This window comes from Cibotium barometz, chromosome 11 (assembly GCF_041138505.1).
Source record: "Cibotium barometz isolate CiBa-2024 chromosome 11, ASM4113850v1, whole genome shotgun sequence".
Taxonomy (NCBI): Eukaryota; Viridiplantae; Streptophyta; class Polypodiopsida; order Cyatheales; family Cibotiaceae; genus Cibotium; species Cibotium barometz.
The window spans coordinates 41,660,608-41,680,480 of record NC_141056.1 but is presented as its reverse complement, the minus strand read 5'-3'; the positions used below and the strand labels follow the sequence as shown (position 1 = coordinate 41,680,480).

Sequence of the window (19,873 nt, the reverse complement as noted above, 5' to 3'; positions counted from 1 at the left end):
CATCTCTAAAGGTGTATGCAATCACAAAACGTTTCAAACCTGCAGCCAAATTCTACCTACATTAATGTCAATCCTAGAGAGAGTTTCTTGGCACACGCCACACAAATAGCTTGTAACAATAATCTAGCATTTGATGCCCAAATTTAGCCATTTTCTCTTGAAAAAAAAATAAAAATCATAGCTTCACCCAAAAAAAAAAAAAGAACTAGCCCCACGGAAAGCAGAACATATATTATAATGTACAAATAGATGAGAATGGAGTGGCTCATGGAGCTATACTAAAAAACAACTCTGTGCTGCCTTCCGTAACAAGTAATCATGTCTTACAAAATGAGAATCGAAAGCCATCTGTAGCATGAGCATAACAAAACCTGCTTTTCCTCATCATGCATTGTAGGAATTTTCATAGCTCTTCATTATCATCTCCATCTCTTGAATGCCTGGACAAAACTTCAACCAGCTAGAAAAAAAGGGGGGCTGAATTCAGGTCTTCTAAAAACTGGTTCTCCTTGAGAACTTGGAGCCACTCGTGCTCCTGTGAGAGGCTCACTATCTGTTTCAAGGGTGAGGCTCATTCAAGTGGTGTGGAATGTTGTAAGCATGTAATCTCAGTTGCCTCCCAGATTCACCAACACAAATTTGCAGAGACTTTAATACAGGGTTGGCCTTGCACCATCAATTTTTTTTATGCTTTCGCTTACTTGCGTTTTGGTGTTTTGAATACGCGTTTTGGTGTTTTGAATACCTGTTCCTTTTGTGTGCTCTTTCTTCTTGAGAACTGACTTCTTCTTCTTGCAATGTCTTCTTTGCTCTGTTTCTCTTTTTATTTCCTTTCTTTGGCCTCATCTGTTCACTATCAAACCCACCCCGTGGAAAATTTTGCTCTACTGCAACTGCATGTAGGTTCTTCTGGCTTTCCTGCATATACATATGCCCACGCTCATGCCAATAGGATACCTGTGACACAGATGAGAAACCCTTTTGTTCTGATGGTGTAGGAACTGAACTTTTTCGCGCAGCAAGTTTCTCATCCACCCTCACAATGCGTGCAAGCAGACCAGATTGCATTCTTGATTCACCACTATCACAGTTGGTAAGCAATCTGTGGGCCAGCATGAAAGCAAACCGCACCTGCAATAATCCCGGAGTCAGAATACAAAAAAGACAATCTCACCTTTGTAATGAAAATAAGAGAACCCTTTTTCCTACTCAAAGAATATCACAATCTGACCAAATGTGTATCTACATTGGAAGACATTCACGTACAGAACCCTGATTTGTGCTTCTTGACTTGTGAACTTAATGACAGCAGGAGATCAACCAGCACAGGAAAAATGTCCCTCAACCCTAGGCGATAATAGGTTTGAGGACAATACATTTGAATGAATCCCACACAGTTCAGTCAATCGAAAATCACAAGGCGAGGGCAGGAAATTATAGGTGAAAGGCAGGCTTTCAAAATCTGTGGTTCTTGAGATTCTTGGAAAGCTTTATATCACATGGTTTCAAACGCATGGTAGCCAGAAAAATGCTCCCAAAAAATAAGTTATGACCACTTGAAAATAGGGTTACCAGTTGTAAAGAAGAATTTGAAGCATAGCCAATGAAGATGCATTTCATCTATTTTCCTCCTCTCATCCGGTACATTTACATAACCATCAAAACCAAACACTTTCAAATGAGATATCTTAGGTTTGAATCCCAAGAAAACCTCCTGTGGAGTCAAAACCTCCTGTGGAGTCAGCCTTTGTTGGTGCCCTATTTTGAAGGTATGTGGCTGTTTGGACAGCTTCAGACCAAAAACTATCTTCAGGAATTCTTGCCTTTAGCATGCTTCTCGCACATTCAAGAAGTATGCGGTTGTTTCACTCCGCTACTCCATTTCGTTGAGTATATGCTGTTGTGAGTTGACGATGAATGCCATGCTCTTTACAATAATCATTGAATGCCTTTGAACACATTCAAGAAGTATGCGGTTCTTTCACTCCACTACTCCATTTTGTTGAGTAGTATATGCTGTTGTGAATTGATGATGAATGCCATGCTCTTTACAATAATCATTGAATGCCTTTGAATTGTATTCTCCACCTCTGTTCTCAAAGCCTTGATACGCCTTCCAAGCCTATTTTCCAGCTTTTCCTTTAATTCTTGAAAGCATTCAAAAGCTTCCAACTTGTGCTTAAAGAAGTAAATCCAACACTTAAGTCAGTAATCATAAATAAATGTAACATAATAAGATGATCCTCCAAGAGATCGTGTTGGTGAAGGATCGCAAGTATCACTATGAATGAGATCAGGTACTCCTTTTGACCTATATGCTTCATGTTTAGGAACAGAGACCTTGATTGCTTTCCCATCATACTTGGCTCACAAACACTTGAATTTGACACTTCTTTGGAAGTCCCATGACCATACCTTTGTCATGAAGAAGCTGAAGATTATCACAGCCTAAATGCCCAAATCACTCATGCCATAATTGATTCATGTCATCTTTTGAGGCCATCAAAGCATGCTGGTCCAAAATAGTGTCCAGCTAGTAGAGCTTTCTAACATCTCTCACACCACAAGCTACAACCTTGAAGTTCTTCTTCATGTCTTTGATGAGGCACTAATCATAGAACTGAATCTTCATGTCTTGATCTGCAATACAGCCCATGGAAAGCAAATTTCTTGCCGAGTTGGGAATTGGTACAGCATCCTTGATGTGACCTTTCATACTGGATGAAAGCTGAGTTGGTATGTCTCTATACCCTTCAACCCCTTGAGCACTATCATCACCAAGAATCACATTGGTTTTACAGCCCTCTACCACAAAGTTTGAAAACCAATCTGTACGATATGTCACATGAGAGGATGCCCCCGAATCAGGAAACCACTCACCATCATGTGTTGAGGTTTTGATTGCCATGAGAAGGACCTCAGCCTTTTGCTCTCTTTGCCCAACAAAATTTGATGCTTGCCTTCCATGATTGTGGAAACTTTGTCCTCTTGCTCTTCCTCCATTTCCTTGTGCTTGTTGCTTGATGTGGCATTTCCTCTCGATGTGTCCATCTTTCCAACAATAATAGCATGGACCTTTGCTTTGGATTGCATTATTGTTGGATAACCTGTAATTTCCTCTACCTCTAGAGTTGAAATTGAATCTTTGTTGTTATGGCTGTCCATATGATGACTTCTCACCTTGGCTTTGCATGGGACGGTTGGAAGAAAATCTGAAATTGCCTCTTCCACTACCACGTTCTCCTCTTCCTCTTAGAAAGTTTGGTCCCACATTATATGCTTCTTCATTCCCCTTGAACCCTTTTTTGGGGTCTTGCCTTTCCGGGTCATCTCCTCTTGAAGTAAGATACCCAAAAGCTCTTCAAAAGATGGAGTGGCTTCACGAACTCAATAGCTGCTAGACACTCCTTCTCTTTAGGTGTTGGTTCCTCATCATCAATCGACGAACCCTCTTTTACATCGATTGCCTTTCTTCTATGGGTCTTCCGTATGAGAGTATATAAAGCCTTTTTTCCAAACTGCTCTTAATTTCCTATAGGTCCTTTCAGACAAGAAAATTCTTCGTCTTTAACTTCCATATCTAATAATTTTACCATCCAACTTGCTATTCTCTAGGCAACACTAGGGCTTCAAGCTTCTCACCCATCTTCACAGGTTTGCTCACTAAAACAAGGGAGCAAGGTAGAGTATCTTGCCGGCAATGTGCTTGAGAAGGGCCATGGTCTCACACCAAACTTGAGGCTTATACGGGCGGAACACACAAAGATTTGCACGTTTGCTAATTCGGGCTTGTTTTTGAGGGGTTCTTTTCTCTTTGTTTCCCATCTCCAAGCCTCCAAATTGTGCTCACTTAGCTTGTAACTAGGGGAGAGGACACTTTTTTTTCGTACACACCCGGGGCCCACTCAAGTGGGTGGAGCCGATTTCCCCTTCCAACAATTAGCCAATTATCATGGTCGGGCAAGGGCCACGTACCATCGGGCAAGAGCCACGAATTAGGCATCCCCCATGACCACCGCGATGAGTCGAGCGCTAGAACAGCACAGGGGACAGGACACTTGTCGTCACCCTAGCTACACTGACTTCCCAATCCGGGGGGGGGTGGAATGGAAAGCTTGTGTGAAAGCCCCATTGTTTTTATGTTCAAATGGAGAAAAATAACCCAAAGCATGCTCTATGTTTGTATTTGCAAGTCGTAGGTCCGCACAAATTTGGGTAACCGGGCACTTCAAAAAGCTGTGTTACCACTTATATAAAGAAAAAAAAAATTGTGGGCGCCCGATCCATTAATAAAGGAGTGTCCTTGTTTTTTTTCCCCCCTCTACTCTGCCTGGTCACTCACCTTGGGGGCACCACCCTACGTGTTTTTTCTTTCTTTGTCCACACTGCCTACTTTATGGGTTTGCCCACACCTAAGGTTTAATAACCTTAGGCTTATGCCTTTAATAAGGTTTTTTCTTTTTCAAAGAAAAAACAGCAGTAGTCGTCACCTTCACACCTGCACCGCTGCCTTCTGTCCTCCACCTCCTCGCCACGCAGCTTGCATAGGAGAAGACTCCATGGTGTTGCGCTATAAGCAGTCGCTAACACCTGCTGCTCGAAACCTTGCTACATGTGCAATCAGCGCTTTCATCTCTTGCACGAATTACACCAGCAGCCAGCGCAGCCCCCTGTACGCAGCCCCTTCTCACCCTCTCTAGACACTTACTGAGTGTTGAAGGTATGTTAGGGACCATCTATTTGCAGAGGCCTTGTGGAACATTATGTATGCAGATGCAGAGCATATAGTGTCATTAGAGAGACATACACCACCATCTTCAATGGACATCCCTCGCTCCACCAGATCATGGAGTCCGTAGACCAGCGCAGATTTGGCCAATTCTTGCTAGAGACACAACGCCACAGAGAGACACTGATACGGACTCATACCACACGGAGAGGTTGTCGACAGGTCCAGCTCACTGATTTCTTCCAGAGATCAATCCTAGTGCCTACCCTGGCACAGGAGGGGGTTACACTTCAGCGCGCTGCGGACCTCCGAGCCAGACGGAGACCGAGAGCACCAAGCTACCAGACTCCCAGACTACATCAGAGGGAGATCACAGAGATACGGGCTCGACATCAGCACCATATCCAGGAGCGGCTAGCTCACTTACACTCACACCCGGAGATCATGCTCCGAGGTATTTTTGCCTCGCCATCGCCTATGTATCACATATTACACCCCATTATGGTACTGGTTGGAGCCAGACAGATCTGCATTGCATTCTTGTATACCCTACGCATATAGGTTGCATACTGAGCCTCTAGCAGTAGTGCTCCATCCATCACACCCCCCCACTAGCTCAATACTTTTATAGTTTATTTCATGTTCAGTTTGTCCTTTTTTTTTCTGGACATCAAGAAGACATTGACAGTTGTACATTGATTTGTCTCATAGGTCGAGTTCGGCCTCTAGTAGACGTTAATACAGCTTTCTTTCTTTCTCTCTCTAGAGAGAGGGCATACGTGCATCAGGGCAGGCAGGGTTCAGGAGAGGTTTCTCCACTCTTGACCATATCTTGACACTCAGAGCTATTATTGAGGAGGGCAGATTATATGGCAGGAGGATTTATTGTTGCTTTGTGGATTTCCGCAAAGCTTTTGACACAGTACCGAGAGCCAGACTAATGCGCAGACTACAGGAGATGGGAGTGCCCACAGAGCTGATTTGGGGAATCATGGCTTTATACAGGACAGTTGTGGGGCAGGTACGTACTACCCAGGGTATATCTGAGATGGTTCATTCCACTATTGGGGTGAAACAGGGCTGCCCCCTTTCCCCTACCTTATTTGGGATGTATGTGGATGAGGTTTCGGACTATGTAGAGCGGGAGGGTGACAGAGGAGCACAGCTAGCAGGGACATGGATTCCGCTGTTATTGTATGCTGATGATATTGTGCTGATCTCAGATTCTCCAGAGGGGATGCAGCGTCATTTGGATGCATTGCACATGTTTGCAGAGGACAGTGGATTGTCTGTTAACCTTGGTAAAACCAAGGTGATGGTGTTTAACACCACAGCACAGTGGGTTAGGAGGTCAATGCCCACCTTTACATATGGTCAGGAGACAGTGGAGTATACAGATGCATATACTTACCTTGGTGTGGTTTTTAGTGGCCCACTATTTTCCTTGAGGAGAGCAGCGGAAACCAGATTGACCAGAGCTTATGCAGCATTGGGGAGACTAGAGAGGATGTGTTCGCAGGTTCAGTTTCAGGAACCTCGAACAAAGCTGTGGCTCTTTGACACTTTGGTCACTTCAGCCATGCTGTATGGAGTGGAGATATGGGGACCCTCAGTGGATCACCACAGCCGAGCTGGTAGCACTGATGGATGGAGACGTATGGAGAGGTCCTTGGTTTCTATGATTTCCCGGATGATTAGGGCCAAGGCCTCCGTACCACATGATATTATCCGTGCAGAGATGGCTGCCCCCCCATTGGTAGTAGAGGCACTCACTCGATCAGTCTCCTTTATACATAGCACTTGGGCTCTCCCTAGAGACAGATATGCTCGCTTAGCCCTGGAGTCTTCACGACAGTTGGCATCACAGGGAGACGGATCATGTTAGTATGCACAAATGACAGCTTGGTTCCAACTGCATGGCTTTAGTATGGACAGGCTACCTCCATTTCAGTACTCCCTGGATGCACCCTCCCTCTCTCTCACACGGGCAGAGATTACCAGACTTATCAGGCAAGACTTGACTCAGCTGGACACTAGGAGGACATGGATACAGCCGACACACGAGCTTGGTACGAAGATGGCTTTCTATAGAGATCATCTTCTCCAGCTCACGGAGGATGGGTTTGTGATTAGACCCAGCTACATGGATACTCATCTTTCTCATGGGGTACGGTGTGCTATTGGTCAGATGCGCACATCCTCACACCAGCTAGAGATTGAGACTGGCAGATTCAGAGGAGTACCAGCTGAGGCCAGGATTTGTCAGCTATGCCAGATGGAGCCAGAGACAGAGTTACATTACATATGTCACTGTCCAGTATATTATGAGATACGAGGCCGTTTTCACTGCCTGTTCAGAGAGGGCTTTGGACCACTTTCTAGAGTCATGAGATACCAGGATCAGAGATGCCTCGGATTGTACTTGCTGGAGCTGCGTAGACATAGAGAGGGTCTCCTGAGAGGGAGGGGATCAGAGAGGGAGAGACACCTACAGAGGCAGATTACAGACTTCTTTCGACCAGAGATTGAGCAGTCAGGTCAGCAGGCATTGCAGCTAGCCCCAGAGTACAGCCGCACCAGAGGTACACTGATTGATCGGGCTATAGAGCTGGGGCGGTCCAGGCGCCCCAAGATGAGAGGCCCATCTCGACACCGGCGGAGACTACAACAGAGGATCAGGATCATACTAGCACGGCATGGGAGACGTCCAGTCAGAGTACTCACCATGGAGGACATTGAGGATATCCGCCATCGACCGATGAGAGACATCTTTGGATAGTGATGTGTATGATGCTTACCTTTGTTGCTGGAGTTTTCCTCCTAGATGTTATCCATTAGGCGTTCCTGGTACCGTACTTTTCCTCATAGTTGTTTCAGTTTCAGTTAGTTGTTTAGTTGTTTTTAGCTTTCCTTACACAGACATTGTATCAGATCCACCAATTGTTGTAACCTTTTTGGTCTCATAGGTCATTTTGGCCTTTTGAAGACGTTAATATATCATTTCATTTCATTTCATTTCTCTCTCTCTCTCTCTCTCTCTCTCACACACACACACACACACACACACACACATGGGGCTGAAAAATCTCTTCAAATTTTCTCCCATGGGGTTTTACAGAATTGCTCTCAGCAATTTCTTCTCCCACGAGCCTCAGAAAAATTGAACGTTCTGATACTAATTAAATGTCTAAAGATTCAGATTAATGCTTGAGCAATTAACACCATAAACCTTTCAATACTGCAATTAGACAGTTGACGGAGAGAAAGCACCATAGATTGCATGAATGAATGTATGATTACAATTGCATGTGTTAGAGAACGTACCTCTTCATGGCTGAAAGTTATTAAATGAGTTCACACCAAATAAATGTCCTAAAGTCGCTTCTAATGTCCATGCATTGAAAACTTGAATAAAACACTAATAAAAGAAAATGTTTTATGCATTCTATATGTCATCTCACACAGCCCTTGACAAGTGCCACACAATTCTTCGTAGTTGATCTGTGAATATGTGATCTTTATATCCATCATATATAAGAATGCGAGGCTAAACAATCTATGCCATGCTAGGGTTTCTCCACATTTGTGTGCTTGAGAGCTGAGTTAGGGTTAGAGTTTTGATGCCAAGAGGCCTTGACATTAAAAACGTGGTTTCTATTAGAAATGTATATATCAATGGAAGGCGGTACAATTTTGTTTTGTCTTTCTTTTTCGTGCCAAGAGATTGCGAGAAATCTTACAATCACCTCAACCCCTTATCTTTCCCATACTTTTGTTACAGGGGTATAGAATGTAATCATTTGCAACCATTCTGTGGTGCATCTTTGCAATCATTGGTGCATTTGATTTTGGTTTTCAAATTATGCCAAGGATCACAAAATCTAGGCCATTCAAATTTAAGAAGCATGTGACTCAGACGCCCAAGTTAGAGTTTTAAGAACAAGTGATCCAAGAATTGGTAGTTCATGTGTTCCATTGAAATTGCACTTAAGAAAGATTTGCGGCTAAGTACATCTGCTACCACATTATCTTTCCTAGGGCAGAATTTGATGTCGAAGTCATATTCTTGTAGAATTTCAATCCATCTCCTTTGACGCATGTTGAGGTTAGGCTGGGTGAAGATCCACTTTAGACTTTTGTGGTCAGTTACAAGCTGGAATTTGCCTCCCAAGAGATAATGTCTCCATAATTTGAGGCAATGAACATCTGCTAAGAGCTCTAAATCATGGGTGGCATAATTTGCTTCAGCTTGCGACGAGAAGTATAAGCGACTGGTCTTCCTTCTTGGCCTAAGACAACACCAAGTGCTAGACTACTGGCGGCATCAGTAACCACTTCAAATTCCTTGGTGAAATCAGGAAGTTTCAGGACTGGGGCAGAAGTAATAATGACCTTGAGGTGTATTTTCCTCTAACTGAAGAGGAAAATACACCTCAAGGGGAGGAATCTGTGCTTGTTGCCATCTTGACTCAACGTATTCATGCTCTCTATAATCCACTAAATGCTAATGGGCTGAGATCAAGGTCTTTCTGCTGAAACTGCATTAAACATCGGACTGTAAAATTCTGGATATTTTGTTTTGGTCTAAAGGCACACAAAGACCTCCATCTTCAAAGCTACTGACTTGGCTATATAGCAAAAATATGCATGATCCCAAGACAAATGTTGTGCAATGCATTATCTGTGCAAAGGTTAAGGATTACACCTTCTGGAAATTGAATGAGTTTTTGGCAATATCATTTGATGGGGCCTGCACATAGAAAACTGATTACCTTTTGTTTTGACAAATCATTCATGAGGTAGGTATAGCACAAACTTATGAGATAGGTGTCTTACTTGAGGATCCTCTACAGTCAGCAAATGGGGTTTCTTTGCATCAAAAAATCTACAGTAACAAGAATAACAGCACCATGGAAAAAACCATATCTTAGGAATTTGGAGGTGAAATCCTCGTCAATACAGACCATGCAGAGAAAATAGATGAACACCAAGCTATGGAAGAAAAAAACACAAAAAAGGGGGAGCAGTTTTCTCTTTCAAAAGATAAATGTCTAAGACTATCTTTGATTGCATCTAAATCAAGCAGATGCAACTGGAATTAAAGGGCAGTTTAATCTTAACTGCCCCAAGGCTCTGACTACCATCACAGTATCACACAGTACCGTTCAGAAATACAAATTTGGGACAAATATTACCCTCTTTCCTTCTTCTTGAAAAAACATCCCCCATCTCTGCACGAGATGCCAACATCTTTTATATTTAGAGAACGCCCATAAAATTCAAGAAATTCTATCTGCACTCAGCCAAAAGAGAAAATTGAGCATTCTTTAATACAGTTACAGAATGAAATTATATTAATAGCCTGCAAAAATTACTAAAATACGAAACATGAACCTCCAAAAAAATAGTGTACAAGCTTGGAAAGACCAGGATCTCCAACATGCAAATGATATATGATGTTGCAAGTACGTAATACGTGGTTAAGAATATCACCTCAACCCCGGAGGCCAAGGAGGCAAAAGCAGTTTCCTTGTCATGCTTCAAAAGAAGAGAATACTTGTACATAGAGTACATAGAGTAGAGGGTCATAATGGGCGTGGCGACTGAGCCCCCCCCCCCCCCCCCCCACCCTCGAGCCGCCCCTCCCTTCGTAAGGTTCAGCACCCCCGCCCCCCCCCCCCCCCCCCCCCCGCGTATCTGTGCGCCCCCCTCTTTGGTTGTTTTCTTTTCTTTTCTTTCTTTTCTTTTCTTTTTTTCCATCTCTTTTTTTCCCTTTTCTTTTTCTTTTTTTTCTTTTTTCTTCTTTTTTCTGTTCTTTTCCTTTTTCTTTTCTTTCTTTTTTTTCATTTTTTTCTTTCTTTTTCTTTTTCTTTTTCTTTTTTTCTTTTCCTTTTTTTCCCCTTTTTTCTTCTTTTTTTCCACTTTTTTCCATTTTCTTTTTCTTTTTCTTTTTCTTTTTCTTTTTTCTTTTTTTTCTTTTCTTTTCTATGCCACCCCCTCCTCTTTACCCTTCGCTCCTGCCGCCCTGCCTTGCCATTCTTCCTCTTCAACTTTCAGCCCTTTCTCCCCTCCCAGGCAGGCCAAGTTTTCAGTTTCTTCGGGGTTTTGTCGCTCATTTCAGCAAGCTTCAGTCTATTTCTCAGGACGACTCCATGGAAGCCGCTCCGTCATCCCCGACGCCGCCGTTGCTTGGATTTCCTTTTCCAAGCTGATCTTTAGATTCTCACGACCGTTGCCTCATTAGAGGCCTCCACCTTGGTTTGCAAAATTGTCGGTAGCTGCCCTGCGCACGGACAGCTCAAGGATCTTTTACAGGCGAGCCTCACTGGTGAGCCTGCAAAGATCACCGATATTCACCCTCTGGGGTGCAGATACTACCAGGTGGAGTTAGACTCGCCAACGGCGTCAGAACCGAGTCATGCTGCTAAGTCCCCTTGCACTACGTACGGCACAGGCCTTCTTTGCACGGTGGTAGCACGGTTTCGATCCTGCGTCTCGCCCTCTAGCTGGCATGTCGGGCTTCCCAATGACGGTTTGTTTCCCAGGCCTTAGGAAGGAGTACCTTCCTCTTCTCCCGGTGATTGGTGGTGCCATTGGGAGAGTGATGGAGCACCCCCCCCCCCCCCCCCAAAACTACTGCCTCGGCCCTCGCACAGGCAGCTGGGATTCCATCGGGAGAGTGATGGAGCACCCCCCCCCCCAAACTACTGCCTCGGCCCTCGCACAGGCAGCTGGGATTCCATCTCTTCGCAATTGTGTTGCCTCGCCAGATACTGTACCGCATTGTATATCTCTTCCTAGCCTCTGGGGCGACCCCATCTAGCAACGCGTGGAGTATTCAAGCCTTCCAGGTCAATGCTTCATTTGCAGGCAAATGGGTCATTTAGCCAGAGCTTGCCCTCGGCGGCGGTCCAGGAGGCCGCCTCCAATGGTCCCTCCCCTCGTTTCTCATTCAGATCCTCACCAGGGGGCAAGGAGAGAGACAGATTCTCAAGCCCTAACTGCAGAAGACCTTGCTACTGACGAGTGGCAGACAGTTGGCCCGGGCCCAGGCCACCAGCCGACCAGCAAAAATGAGCGCTGCCACCACGCGTGCCAAGCTTGCAGAGCTCAGGAGGATTCGGTTCTATCAGAGAACCGTTTTGAGCACTTATTTCAGCACCTTCCCGTCGGTGATGCGCCCTCTCTAGTCACGGAGCGGGCCCCTCCCGCCCCTTGAGTGTGGGGGCCGATGCCTTGTCGAGAACACCCCCCCCCCCCCGCCCCCGGACCCTACGTGCTCAGTGACCCCGCAACCTACCTCTTTGATAGATCTCTCACAGTAGCACCCCTCTCCGGCCTCTCTGCCTACCCCGCCTCCTCCTCCATCCTCGACACCGTCTGTATCCGCAGCAGTTCACTCTGCCCCACCCCCCCCCCCCCAATCCGCCTCTCTAGAGCACTCTTGTCGCCCCCTAGCAGCCCCCAACCCGGAGCGGAGGCAGCCAACGAGCTCCATCCGCAACTTGATTCACCGCTTTTCTGAGCCGGTTGAGATCACCATTGCTGCCTCCCCGGTGAGAGTGCTCCCGCCAGAGTCCCCAGGCGGGGTCCCCAAGATCTTGGGGCAGCCTATGGATTATAGTTTCTTCTGCTATCTGCCGACGGAAGGGACTGATATGTTTGAGGAAACAGTAGCCCCCATTCTGGTATGTGTGGTTTTTCACCACTCCAGACCCACTACACCAGATGGTGCGATGATCTTCTCTTTCCCATTGAGCGTAGCCCCAGGGACGGAGTGGGATTCTAAGTTGGTGGCAGCCACCATCCAGGGACAGGCAGTTGAGCTTTCCCACCATCTCCACGATCTTCACATCACCGACATTCTCACTCATTTTTGACCTTTGGCTAGGATGGAGCTTGGGGAGGTGTTGCTTTTTGTATTCATGCAATACCTCTTCCCCCTTCTTACAGATACCTCCATTGTGATCGATGGAGTCCGGAGTGCACTTTGGTCCCAAGGTTGTCGTTCTCTCTCATCGTCATGGCTCTCCATAGCAAGAAAATGCACTTCCTCTCCGGAGCCGCTCGCGCTCAGACAGAGTGGCGTCACATGGAGGACAAGATCAGTGCCCACCTGCCACGCCTTCGTCCCCAGACGGATTGTGACTATTCCCCGTCTAAACCCTCGCCCAAGGCTCTTCCAGTGTGGAGGGTAGTTCCGCTAGTGCCACATCACACAGAGATTGATATGAGAATTGTCTCATGGAACATTCAGGGTTTAGGGGGGCCTCAGTACATCCAGAAACAAGGCATCCTCAGAGGCAAGCTTCAGAGAGCCGTAGTTGGGGGACCCATCGACATTTTATTCCTCCAGAAGTATCACCTCTCAGAGGGGTGCATCCACCGATGCGGGAAGATTCTTCCAAGCAGGAGTCACACGTTCTGGTCCCCATCCTTCGGCCCCTTAGGCACGTAGGGAGGCGTGCGTGTTTCTGTCAGCAGTGAGCAGTTGTTGCCGACAGTGACACGCTCAAGAGTCATAGTCCCGGGGCGTGCCCAGTGGGTTACCATTCTAATCGGAGAGGATAGCGTTGGCTTCCTCAATGTTTATGCTCCGAACGCCGCTGTAGGTAGAGCCCTCTTTTGGAGCACAGTCCGACAGGCCCTCACCTAGGCTGACTTTTGGTGCTAGGGCAGTGACTTCAACATGATAGAGGCAGCAGAGGACAGACTTGGAGGTGGCACGACCAGAGTCTCAGGAGCAGAGTATCCGACCTGGGAGAAGATGATTCTAGCACTCATGGGACAGGACCCTTGGCATATTCCAGAGTTTGGGCGTAGCCTTGGGAGCCTTAGCTTCTCGAGATCGGATAGGAGCACCACGAGCCCCAACCTCTCTAGACTAGACAAGTCTTATGTTGATGAGTGGGCTTGTAGCCGCGGGAGCATGATCAGTATCCTGGCAGGCACTACCTATTCTGATCACGCCCCGGTTATTTTGTCCTTAGAGGGCCCCTAGATGCATGAAAAGCGTGCAAGCTCGAGGATTCCGGACAGCCTCATTCACGACCCCGAGATATGCAGCAGGATAGCACAGATATGGGCAGGATCAGACTTTATCTTAAGCTCTGTTGTGTGCACATTGGACTTGGGCCTAGGGGAGATCACCAGTGTCTTGTAGGAGGCAGCCCAGAGCCGATTGGAGGGATTCCACGAGCAGGAGAGGAGTTTGAGGAGTCGTCTAGCCTCTTTACAGCGGCTTCAGGAGAGGTCCTCAGATAGCCAGTGGATCGAGAGTCAACTAGCTGCTACCCGCACGGAGATCAGATCCATCGAGGAGAGGAGGGTGGAGTACAGGTATCATGCCAAGGCTTCATTTTGGACTCAGGCCGGTGACGGAGTCACAGGGGATTTCTTTGAGATAGCCAGCCCCCATAGGAGGAGAGATGGCATCCGGAGGCTGGTGGCACGCGAGGGAGGTGGTTCCCCCTTCTCTTCGGTCCTTCTTATTGACACCATTCACTGCCAAGGAGTTGGCAGAGGCATTGACGGCAATTCCTAGGGGCAAATGCCCCGAGCAAACGGGCTCCCAGTCTTTTTCTTTCTTCGTCATTGGGACACCATGGAAGGCGGCCTTCGAGCTGCCTTCAATGAGATCATGATCACAGGTGCCATGCAAAGAGGCTCTCAGAGGGCTTGATTCACTTGATTCCTAAGGAGGGTGGTGACAGATTGGAGATCCGACAATGGAGACCCATCATTCTTCCAGGTGGCGAATGGGCCCCCAGTCTTTCTTCGTCATTGGGACACCATGGAAAGCGGCCTTCGAGCCGCCTTCAATGAGATCATCATCACAGGTGCCATGCCAGAGAGGCTCTCATAGGGCTTGATTCCCAAGGAGGATGGTGACAGATTGGAGATCCAGTAGTGGAGACCCATCATTCTTCTAGGGACAGCCTATAAGATCTTGGCCAAGGCCTTTAGCAGGAGACTTCAGCCTTTCCTCCCATTCTTGATCCATGACACTCAGACCGGCTTTGTTCAGGATCGGAGCGTCTTAGACAACATCTTTACCTTCTGGGAGGAAATAGCTTCGGCTAGGATGCGGCAGCAGGACCTCATTGTGCTACTACTAGACTTTGAGAAAGCTTATGAGTGGGTAGATTGGAGCTTTTGGGAGGGCACGATGAGTCCGATTCGTGGAGTCTCAGGATTTTACTCAGCCTCCCACAACTAGGTTCTCATTCAAGGAGCCCGTGGCAACAAATTCCCCCTTTCCCGCTCGGTTCGACAGGGCTGTCCTTTGGCACCTTACCTCTTCTTGTTCGTCGCCAAATAGTTTTCTCTTAGCCCAGAAGACCACGCTTCAGGGATTGCGGCTTCCCCTCCGCACACAGGAGGAGCTGCTTGATTCAGAGTTTGCAGATGACACAGTAGCTTTCCTTTCACGAGATGTTGGGAATCTCCAAAGATTCGCGGAGGTGATAGAGATGTTCTGCCGCACATCAGGAGCGCAGATTAACTGGCACAAACCTTGTGGATTTTGGGTAGACTCAGCACCTGCCCTGACTTGGCGGCCAGTTGAGGCTTTCTAGTGGATCCCAAGGGGCACTTAAGTTCGTTATCTTGATTGCCAAGTGGGCATTGATATCTCTCCCGAGCAGCAGCTCACCCCGCTACTTCTAAGTATTCGAAAGAAGCTTTTATACAGGAGTTCAGTAAGGCTTTCCCTAGCATGCAGAGTGGTGGGTGTGGTGAACCAGGTACTTCTTGCCACCATGTGGTACATCACTTCGTGATGGGCCCTTTCTCGGGCATGTATTGGCCAGGCACGACGATTGATCCGGAACTTCTTATGGGCTGGCAGTGAGACGGGAGGCCAGCCAGGGCCAAAGCGGCATGGAGAGTGATCATTCAGCCATGTAGTGAGGACAGATTTGCAGCCAGCTTACTTCAAGCTTGGGATCACCTCAGGCCGGCCCTCAAACAAATAGCCCCAGTAGCCTCAGAGGAGCGGCTTCGGTAGCCTTTGGTCTGGAACCACCTGATCCGTCCACCCAGTGGCCACATGTTGGGGGCCCGACCGCACGTATCATGGGGCGCCTTGAGCATGGGACCTGCCAGGTCTCTTGGAGATTGGATCGCACACAAGCAGCTACCCCCGAAGGTGCCGGAGAGAGGTCTGACAAGGGTCCGGGGTAGAGATAGGCTCAACATCGACATCAACTAAGCTATCCCTCAGTAGTAGCTGACTCCTATGCCAGACCCGACCCTCCCAGTATGGCTAGGCATGTTTACTAGACACGATATTCTCATCGCGGTCCACGAAGCAGATGAGAGCAGTGGTCTGCTCAATTTTTCTATTGGATCCCATGGCAAACTACAAAGACCCGAGCTTCCCTTAGAGGATTTCAGTAGCTACACCTTGCAGAGGGCGAGGGTGATTGTTTTCGGGCACACGAGCGGCACATAGACCCAGCACCGGCCAAGGTGGCCAAGGAGAGATTCTAACGGCTATGGATATGGCAGTGCCGATCCCTCACGTGCCTACAGTGGGACCCGGGAGAGTGGACTTGGCATGACACCCGCAGATCCGGAGGAGACTCTGGATGCCCTCTTCTTTGCATACACAGCGCGGCTAGGCCACAGGATCCAGATGCCAGAGATAGATGGCACCCCGACAGCAGCAGCACATTGGCAGTCACAGGGCCTCTCACAGCGCTTCCTTTCAGCTTTATGGAAGAGGCGTTGGGACAGCTTTCGGCCTAGAAAGATCACTCTCTTTCTTTGGTTGATGGCACACAAGAGTTAGGCGGTCGGTACTTGGCTGGTAGTTGGGGGTCGGCCAATAGCTTGCCCGCAATGCGGCCACCCTCAGTGACATTGTCTTTCGGATTGCCCGAAGGCCCACCAGATTTGGCAGCAGATTCTCCACATCTTCACTATGGATAGGGCATTGACCCGGATCATCACATGGAGCACTGTTGCTTGGGCCACAGAGGCTGGAGTGGTCAGGGCTTATGAGGAGGATGGGGGAGGGCTAGCCCTTCACGTCTCTTACCATCGTATTACAGCAATACCAGTCACAGCCCCACCTATAGGCAACTGGCGGCCAAGCTCATGCCAGAGATGGGAGGTTTGTAGTAGCATAGCAACCTGGCACATTTGGCGAGCTAGATGCAGCGAGGCCATCGAGGGTACCCACACTCCGCCGACTGAGTCCATCAGGAGCATATGGCTCGATATCATTCACAACCTCCGCGGTCAGTGGGGGAAGTTAAAGGGAGGTTTTGACCGCATGCAGAAGCGGTGGGAAGCTTTCTTGAGGCTTTGGAGGCCTGGCCCATTTCTCACAGATAGAGGTGGTGACCCCACTTGGCATTACAGACCACCTGTGTGGTTGTCCCCCTCCCCCTGTATGAGACAGCCTTCTCCTCACAGAGCGGCCAGCCGGAGGAGAAGTGTCTCTTCCCATTTTCATCATTTGTTTCCCGCCCTTAAATGAGGTGAGTTTGTATTTAGCCCTTCGTGGTTGTATCTAGCCCTTTGTGGCTGCTTTTTCATTAACTAATAGAAGGATCTTTGCCTCTAGCTCCTTGAATGAAAACTTGGCTGTGTAAAGCCGAGTAGAGCCCAGAAACACCTCGGACCCCCTCCTCAGGGAATCCCATCTGGTATATCATCCCCTCCAGAAAGCTCCATCTTAACCTTCTTGCCAAATCTTGCCAAAATAAGAATCAGTTTTGCATAGTCCCAGTAAATGATAGAAATCACTGGTTACGTAAGTAAAACGTACCTTATTAAGTTCATCCATGCAATTAAGAGCATTGGCGATCTGATTTCGATTTACTGAAGGGTATCTCATCTCAAAATCAAACTCTTTCATAAGCTTTGCCCACCCACCTTTACCCTTAAGATGATTACGATCAAACACAAACTTCAAAGGTTTCGGCGATCTGATTTCGACTTACTGAAGGGTATCTCATCTCGAAATCAAACTCTTTCATAAGCTTTGCCCACCCACCTTTACCCTTAAGATGATTATTATCAAACACAAACTTTAGAGTTCCACAATCTGTTGTGATTTCAAACTTGGCTCCATATAAATAGTGCACCCAATCTTTTAATGCGTGAGTAACAACATACCACACCTTCTCAGAAACAGAGTACTTTAATTGGACAGGAGAAAGACCAGCAAGAGGTGAGATACAACATGATGGGGAAGAGAACCTTGTTAACCACCACTGCCCCTCCTGCAAAGGAGAGCCGAGCACATGAGCTTCTAGCAAATGCTTGCAAAGATGGGTCACCACCTGCTGTTCTGGAGATACATTGAAACCCACATGGCAGCCAATATATCTCACTGGACTTCCTCTAGGAATCCACCTGAGCCACACCCCTTTGCTACCTAAGCTGCTTCGAGATTCTATCTGGTTCGCAGCAATTTGACATAAGACTCTCCAAAACATACTTACTAAATAGAAGAGGCAACACTGCATGGTGGTCAATCTGAGACCCTCAGTTACAGAACTGGATACCTTGAGAGGTCTTACAACAACAGTACAACTTTCCCGATTTGATACAGAAATCTTGAATTCCAGATTTGACATGGTTCAAAAAAAGCTTTTGATTTCTTAAATTTCAAATGGCCCACAGTGCTTCTGCTTTAAAAATATTCTATATCTTATGAGTCTTCCCACATACATCACCATGTGAAATCTCCTTCCAAGAGAATTTAGTACTGTGAAAAGGAATTATTAGGCATTGAACAAAATCCCACAATGATTTTTTCCTTTGGAAAAAATTTAATTTCTTTATGTTGATATTCACATATTTATATATTTACTATTTTCCCTTTTTTTACATAAAAGAAGGAATAAATGGATAACATACCAGCAAGACTCCCAAGTTCTGCTCTAGCCTACTTTGTTCATGTGAATGTCCATGGATCAGTTTGCTTGCATGCGTCTAAGTACTCCCACACCAAAAAAGGGGAAAACAAGAAGTCACCATTAAAGAAAGTAGCGAAAGTTAGCAATTTGAAAAGGAAAAGTATGTGAATCTTAAGAACCTACCTGAAGATAAGTTAGAAGCATCACAAGCAGAGCATAAGAACCAATGCCACCACTATAAACCTGTCCACCACCAGATTACATTCAAATAAAGTATGCCATTGTTTAAAAGAAGCTTTTGCGGCCTAAGTTCGCAAACTTTGGATAGTAAAAAAATAAGGTAAACCCAAATCACTTTTAAAATCCTCTATGTATGAACTCAAGCTAAAAAACATGGAATCACAGAGAACACAAACAAATAATAAAAGAAATAAGAGGAGCATGGGCTGATGAACGTACACAGGGCTAATAATGAATCCATCATAGGAAACTAAAAGGAAGTGCTCTCTACAGAACTGGAGTTTCGTGGAGAGCTCCGGTGGGGGCATCCATGTGCGGCTCCTGCGGGAGGCTGTGAGTTCATGATGAATAAGGCCATCGATCTCTTGCCGGGAGATGCAAAAAAGGTGAGTCAAGACTATACTCGAAGGGGGGCTGAAGGCCATGCCGGTCAAACCAGCTCAGTACCTGACCACCCGCATACTAGGATGTGCTCTGTCCCTCTCGTGTAAGCCCCATGGACAACTCAAGGGCCACCAACCATGGGAGGTGGTCTCCATCCACTGTGTATACATGATGTATTTGGGCCATGCTCTGAAAAAGAAAATCTTTCACCAGAAGAACACTCCAAACTCAGCCACGATGATCTCAAGTGGTGCTGATGGCTTACTCCAGATCATGCGTGAAAGCATCATCACCAGCAATCTCTTTCCTCCTCCAATCCTCTTCTCCTAGATCTGGTCCCCAGAAAGGGGCACCGTACATCAGTGCTGCATCTAGACTGTACTAGAAGGGTGGCAAGCAGTCCATGTGAAGCCCCTGTGAGAGATACCATCGATTGACCCTAGCATACCATGGCCTATCATGTCCTTGCTCATCAAAGCAATTCAATCCGCCAGAGATTGTACCTATCAAAGATGTAGATGCGGTACAGGTATGTCACTCTCTGGAAAAGTACATCTAGGTAACAGTGCTGCTCGAGACTCTTGTAGAAGGATGGGGTGTTTTCTAGCCTCTCAATCCTCTGCCCCAAAATCTGGCCCCTAAAATG

General features: G+C 46.9%; 1 protein-coding gene across 1 annotated transcript in view; it reads right to left on the bottom strand.

The window, feature by feature from the left end:
- Positions 1–217: 217 nt before the first annotated feature.
- LOC147634178 (Nucleotidyltransferase family protein) overlaps positions 218–19,873 on the bottom strand; it is a 67,298-nt gene continuing 47,642 nt past the window's right edge. Inside the window, exons 8-13 of the mRNA XM_086805331.1 lie at positions 18,787–18,846; positions 18,605–18,679; positions 9,925–10,022; positions 9,566–9,614; positions 9,435–9,479; positions 218–1,131 (exon numbers count right to left, since the gene is read on the bottom strand). Of these exons, the coding sequence (XP_086661457.1) occupies positions 676–1,131; positions 9,435–9,479; positions 9,566–9,614; positions 9,925–10,022; positions 18,605–18,679; positions 18,787–18,846 (783 nt within the window). The 3' untranslated portion in view covers positions 218–675. The remainder of the gene's footprint in view (positions 1,132–9,434; positions 9,480–9,565; positions 9,615–9,924; positions 10,023–18,604; positions 18,680–18,786; positions 18,847–19,873) is intronic.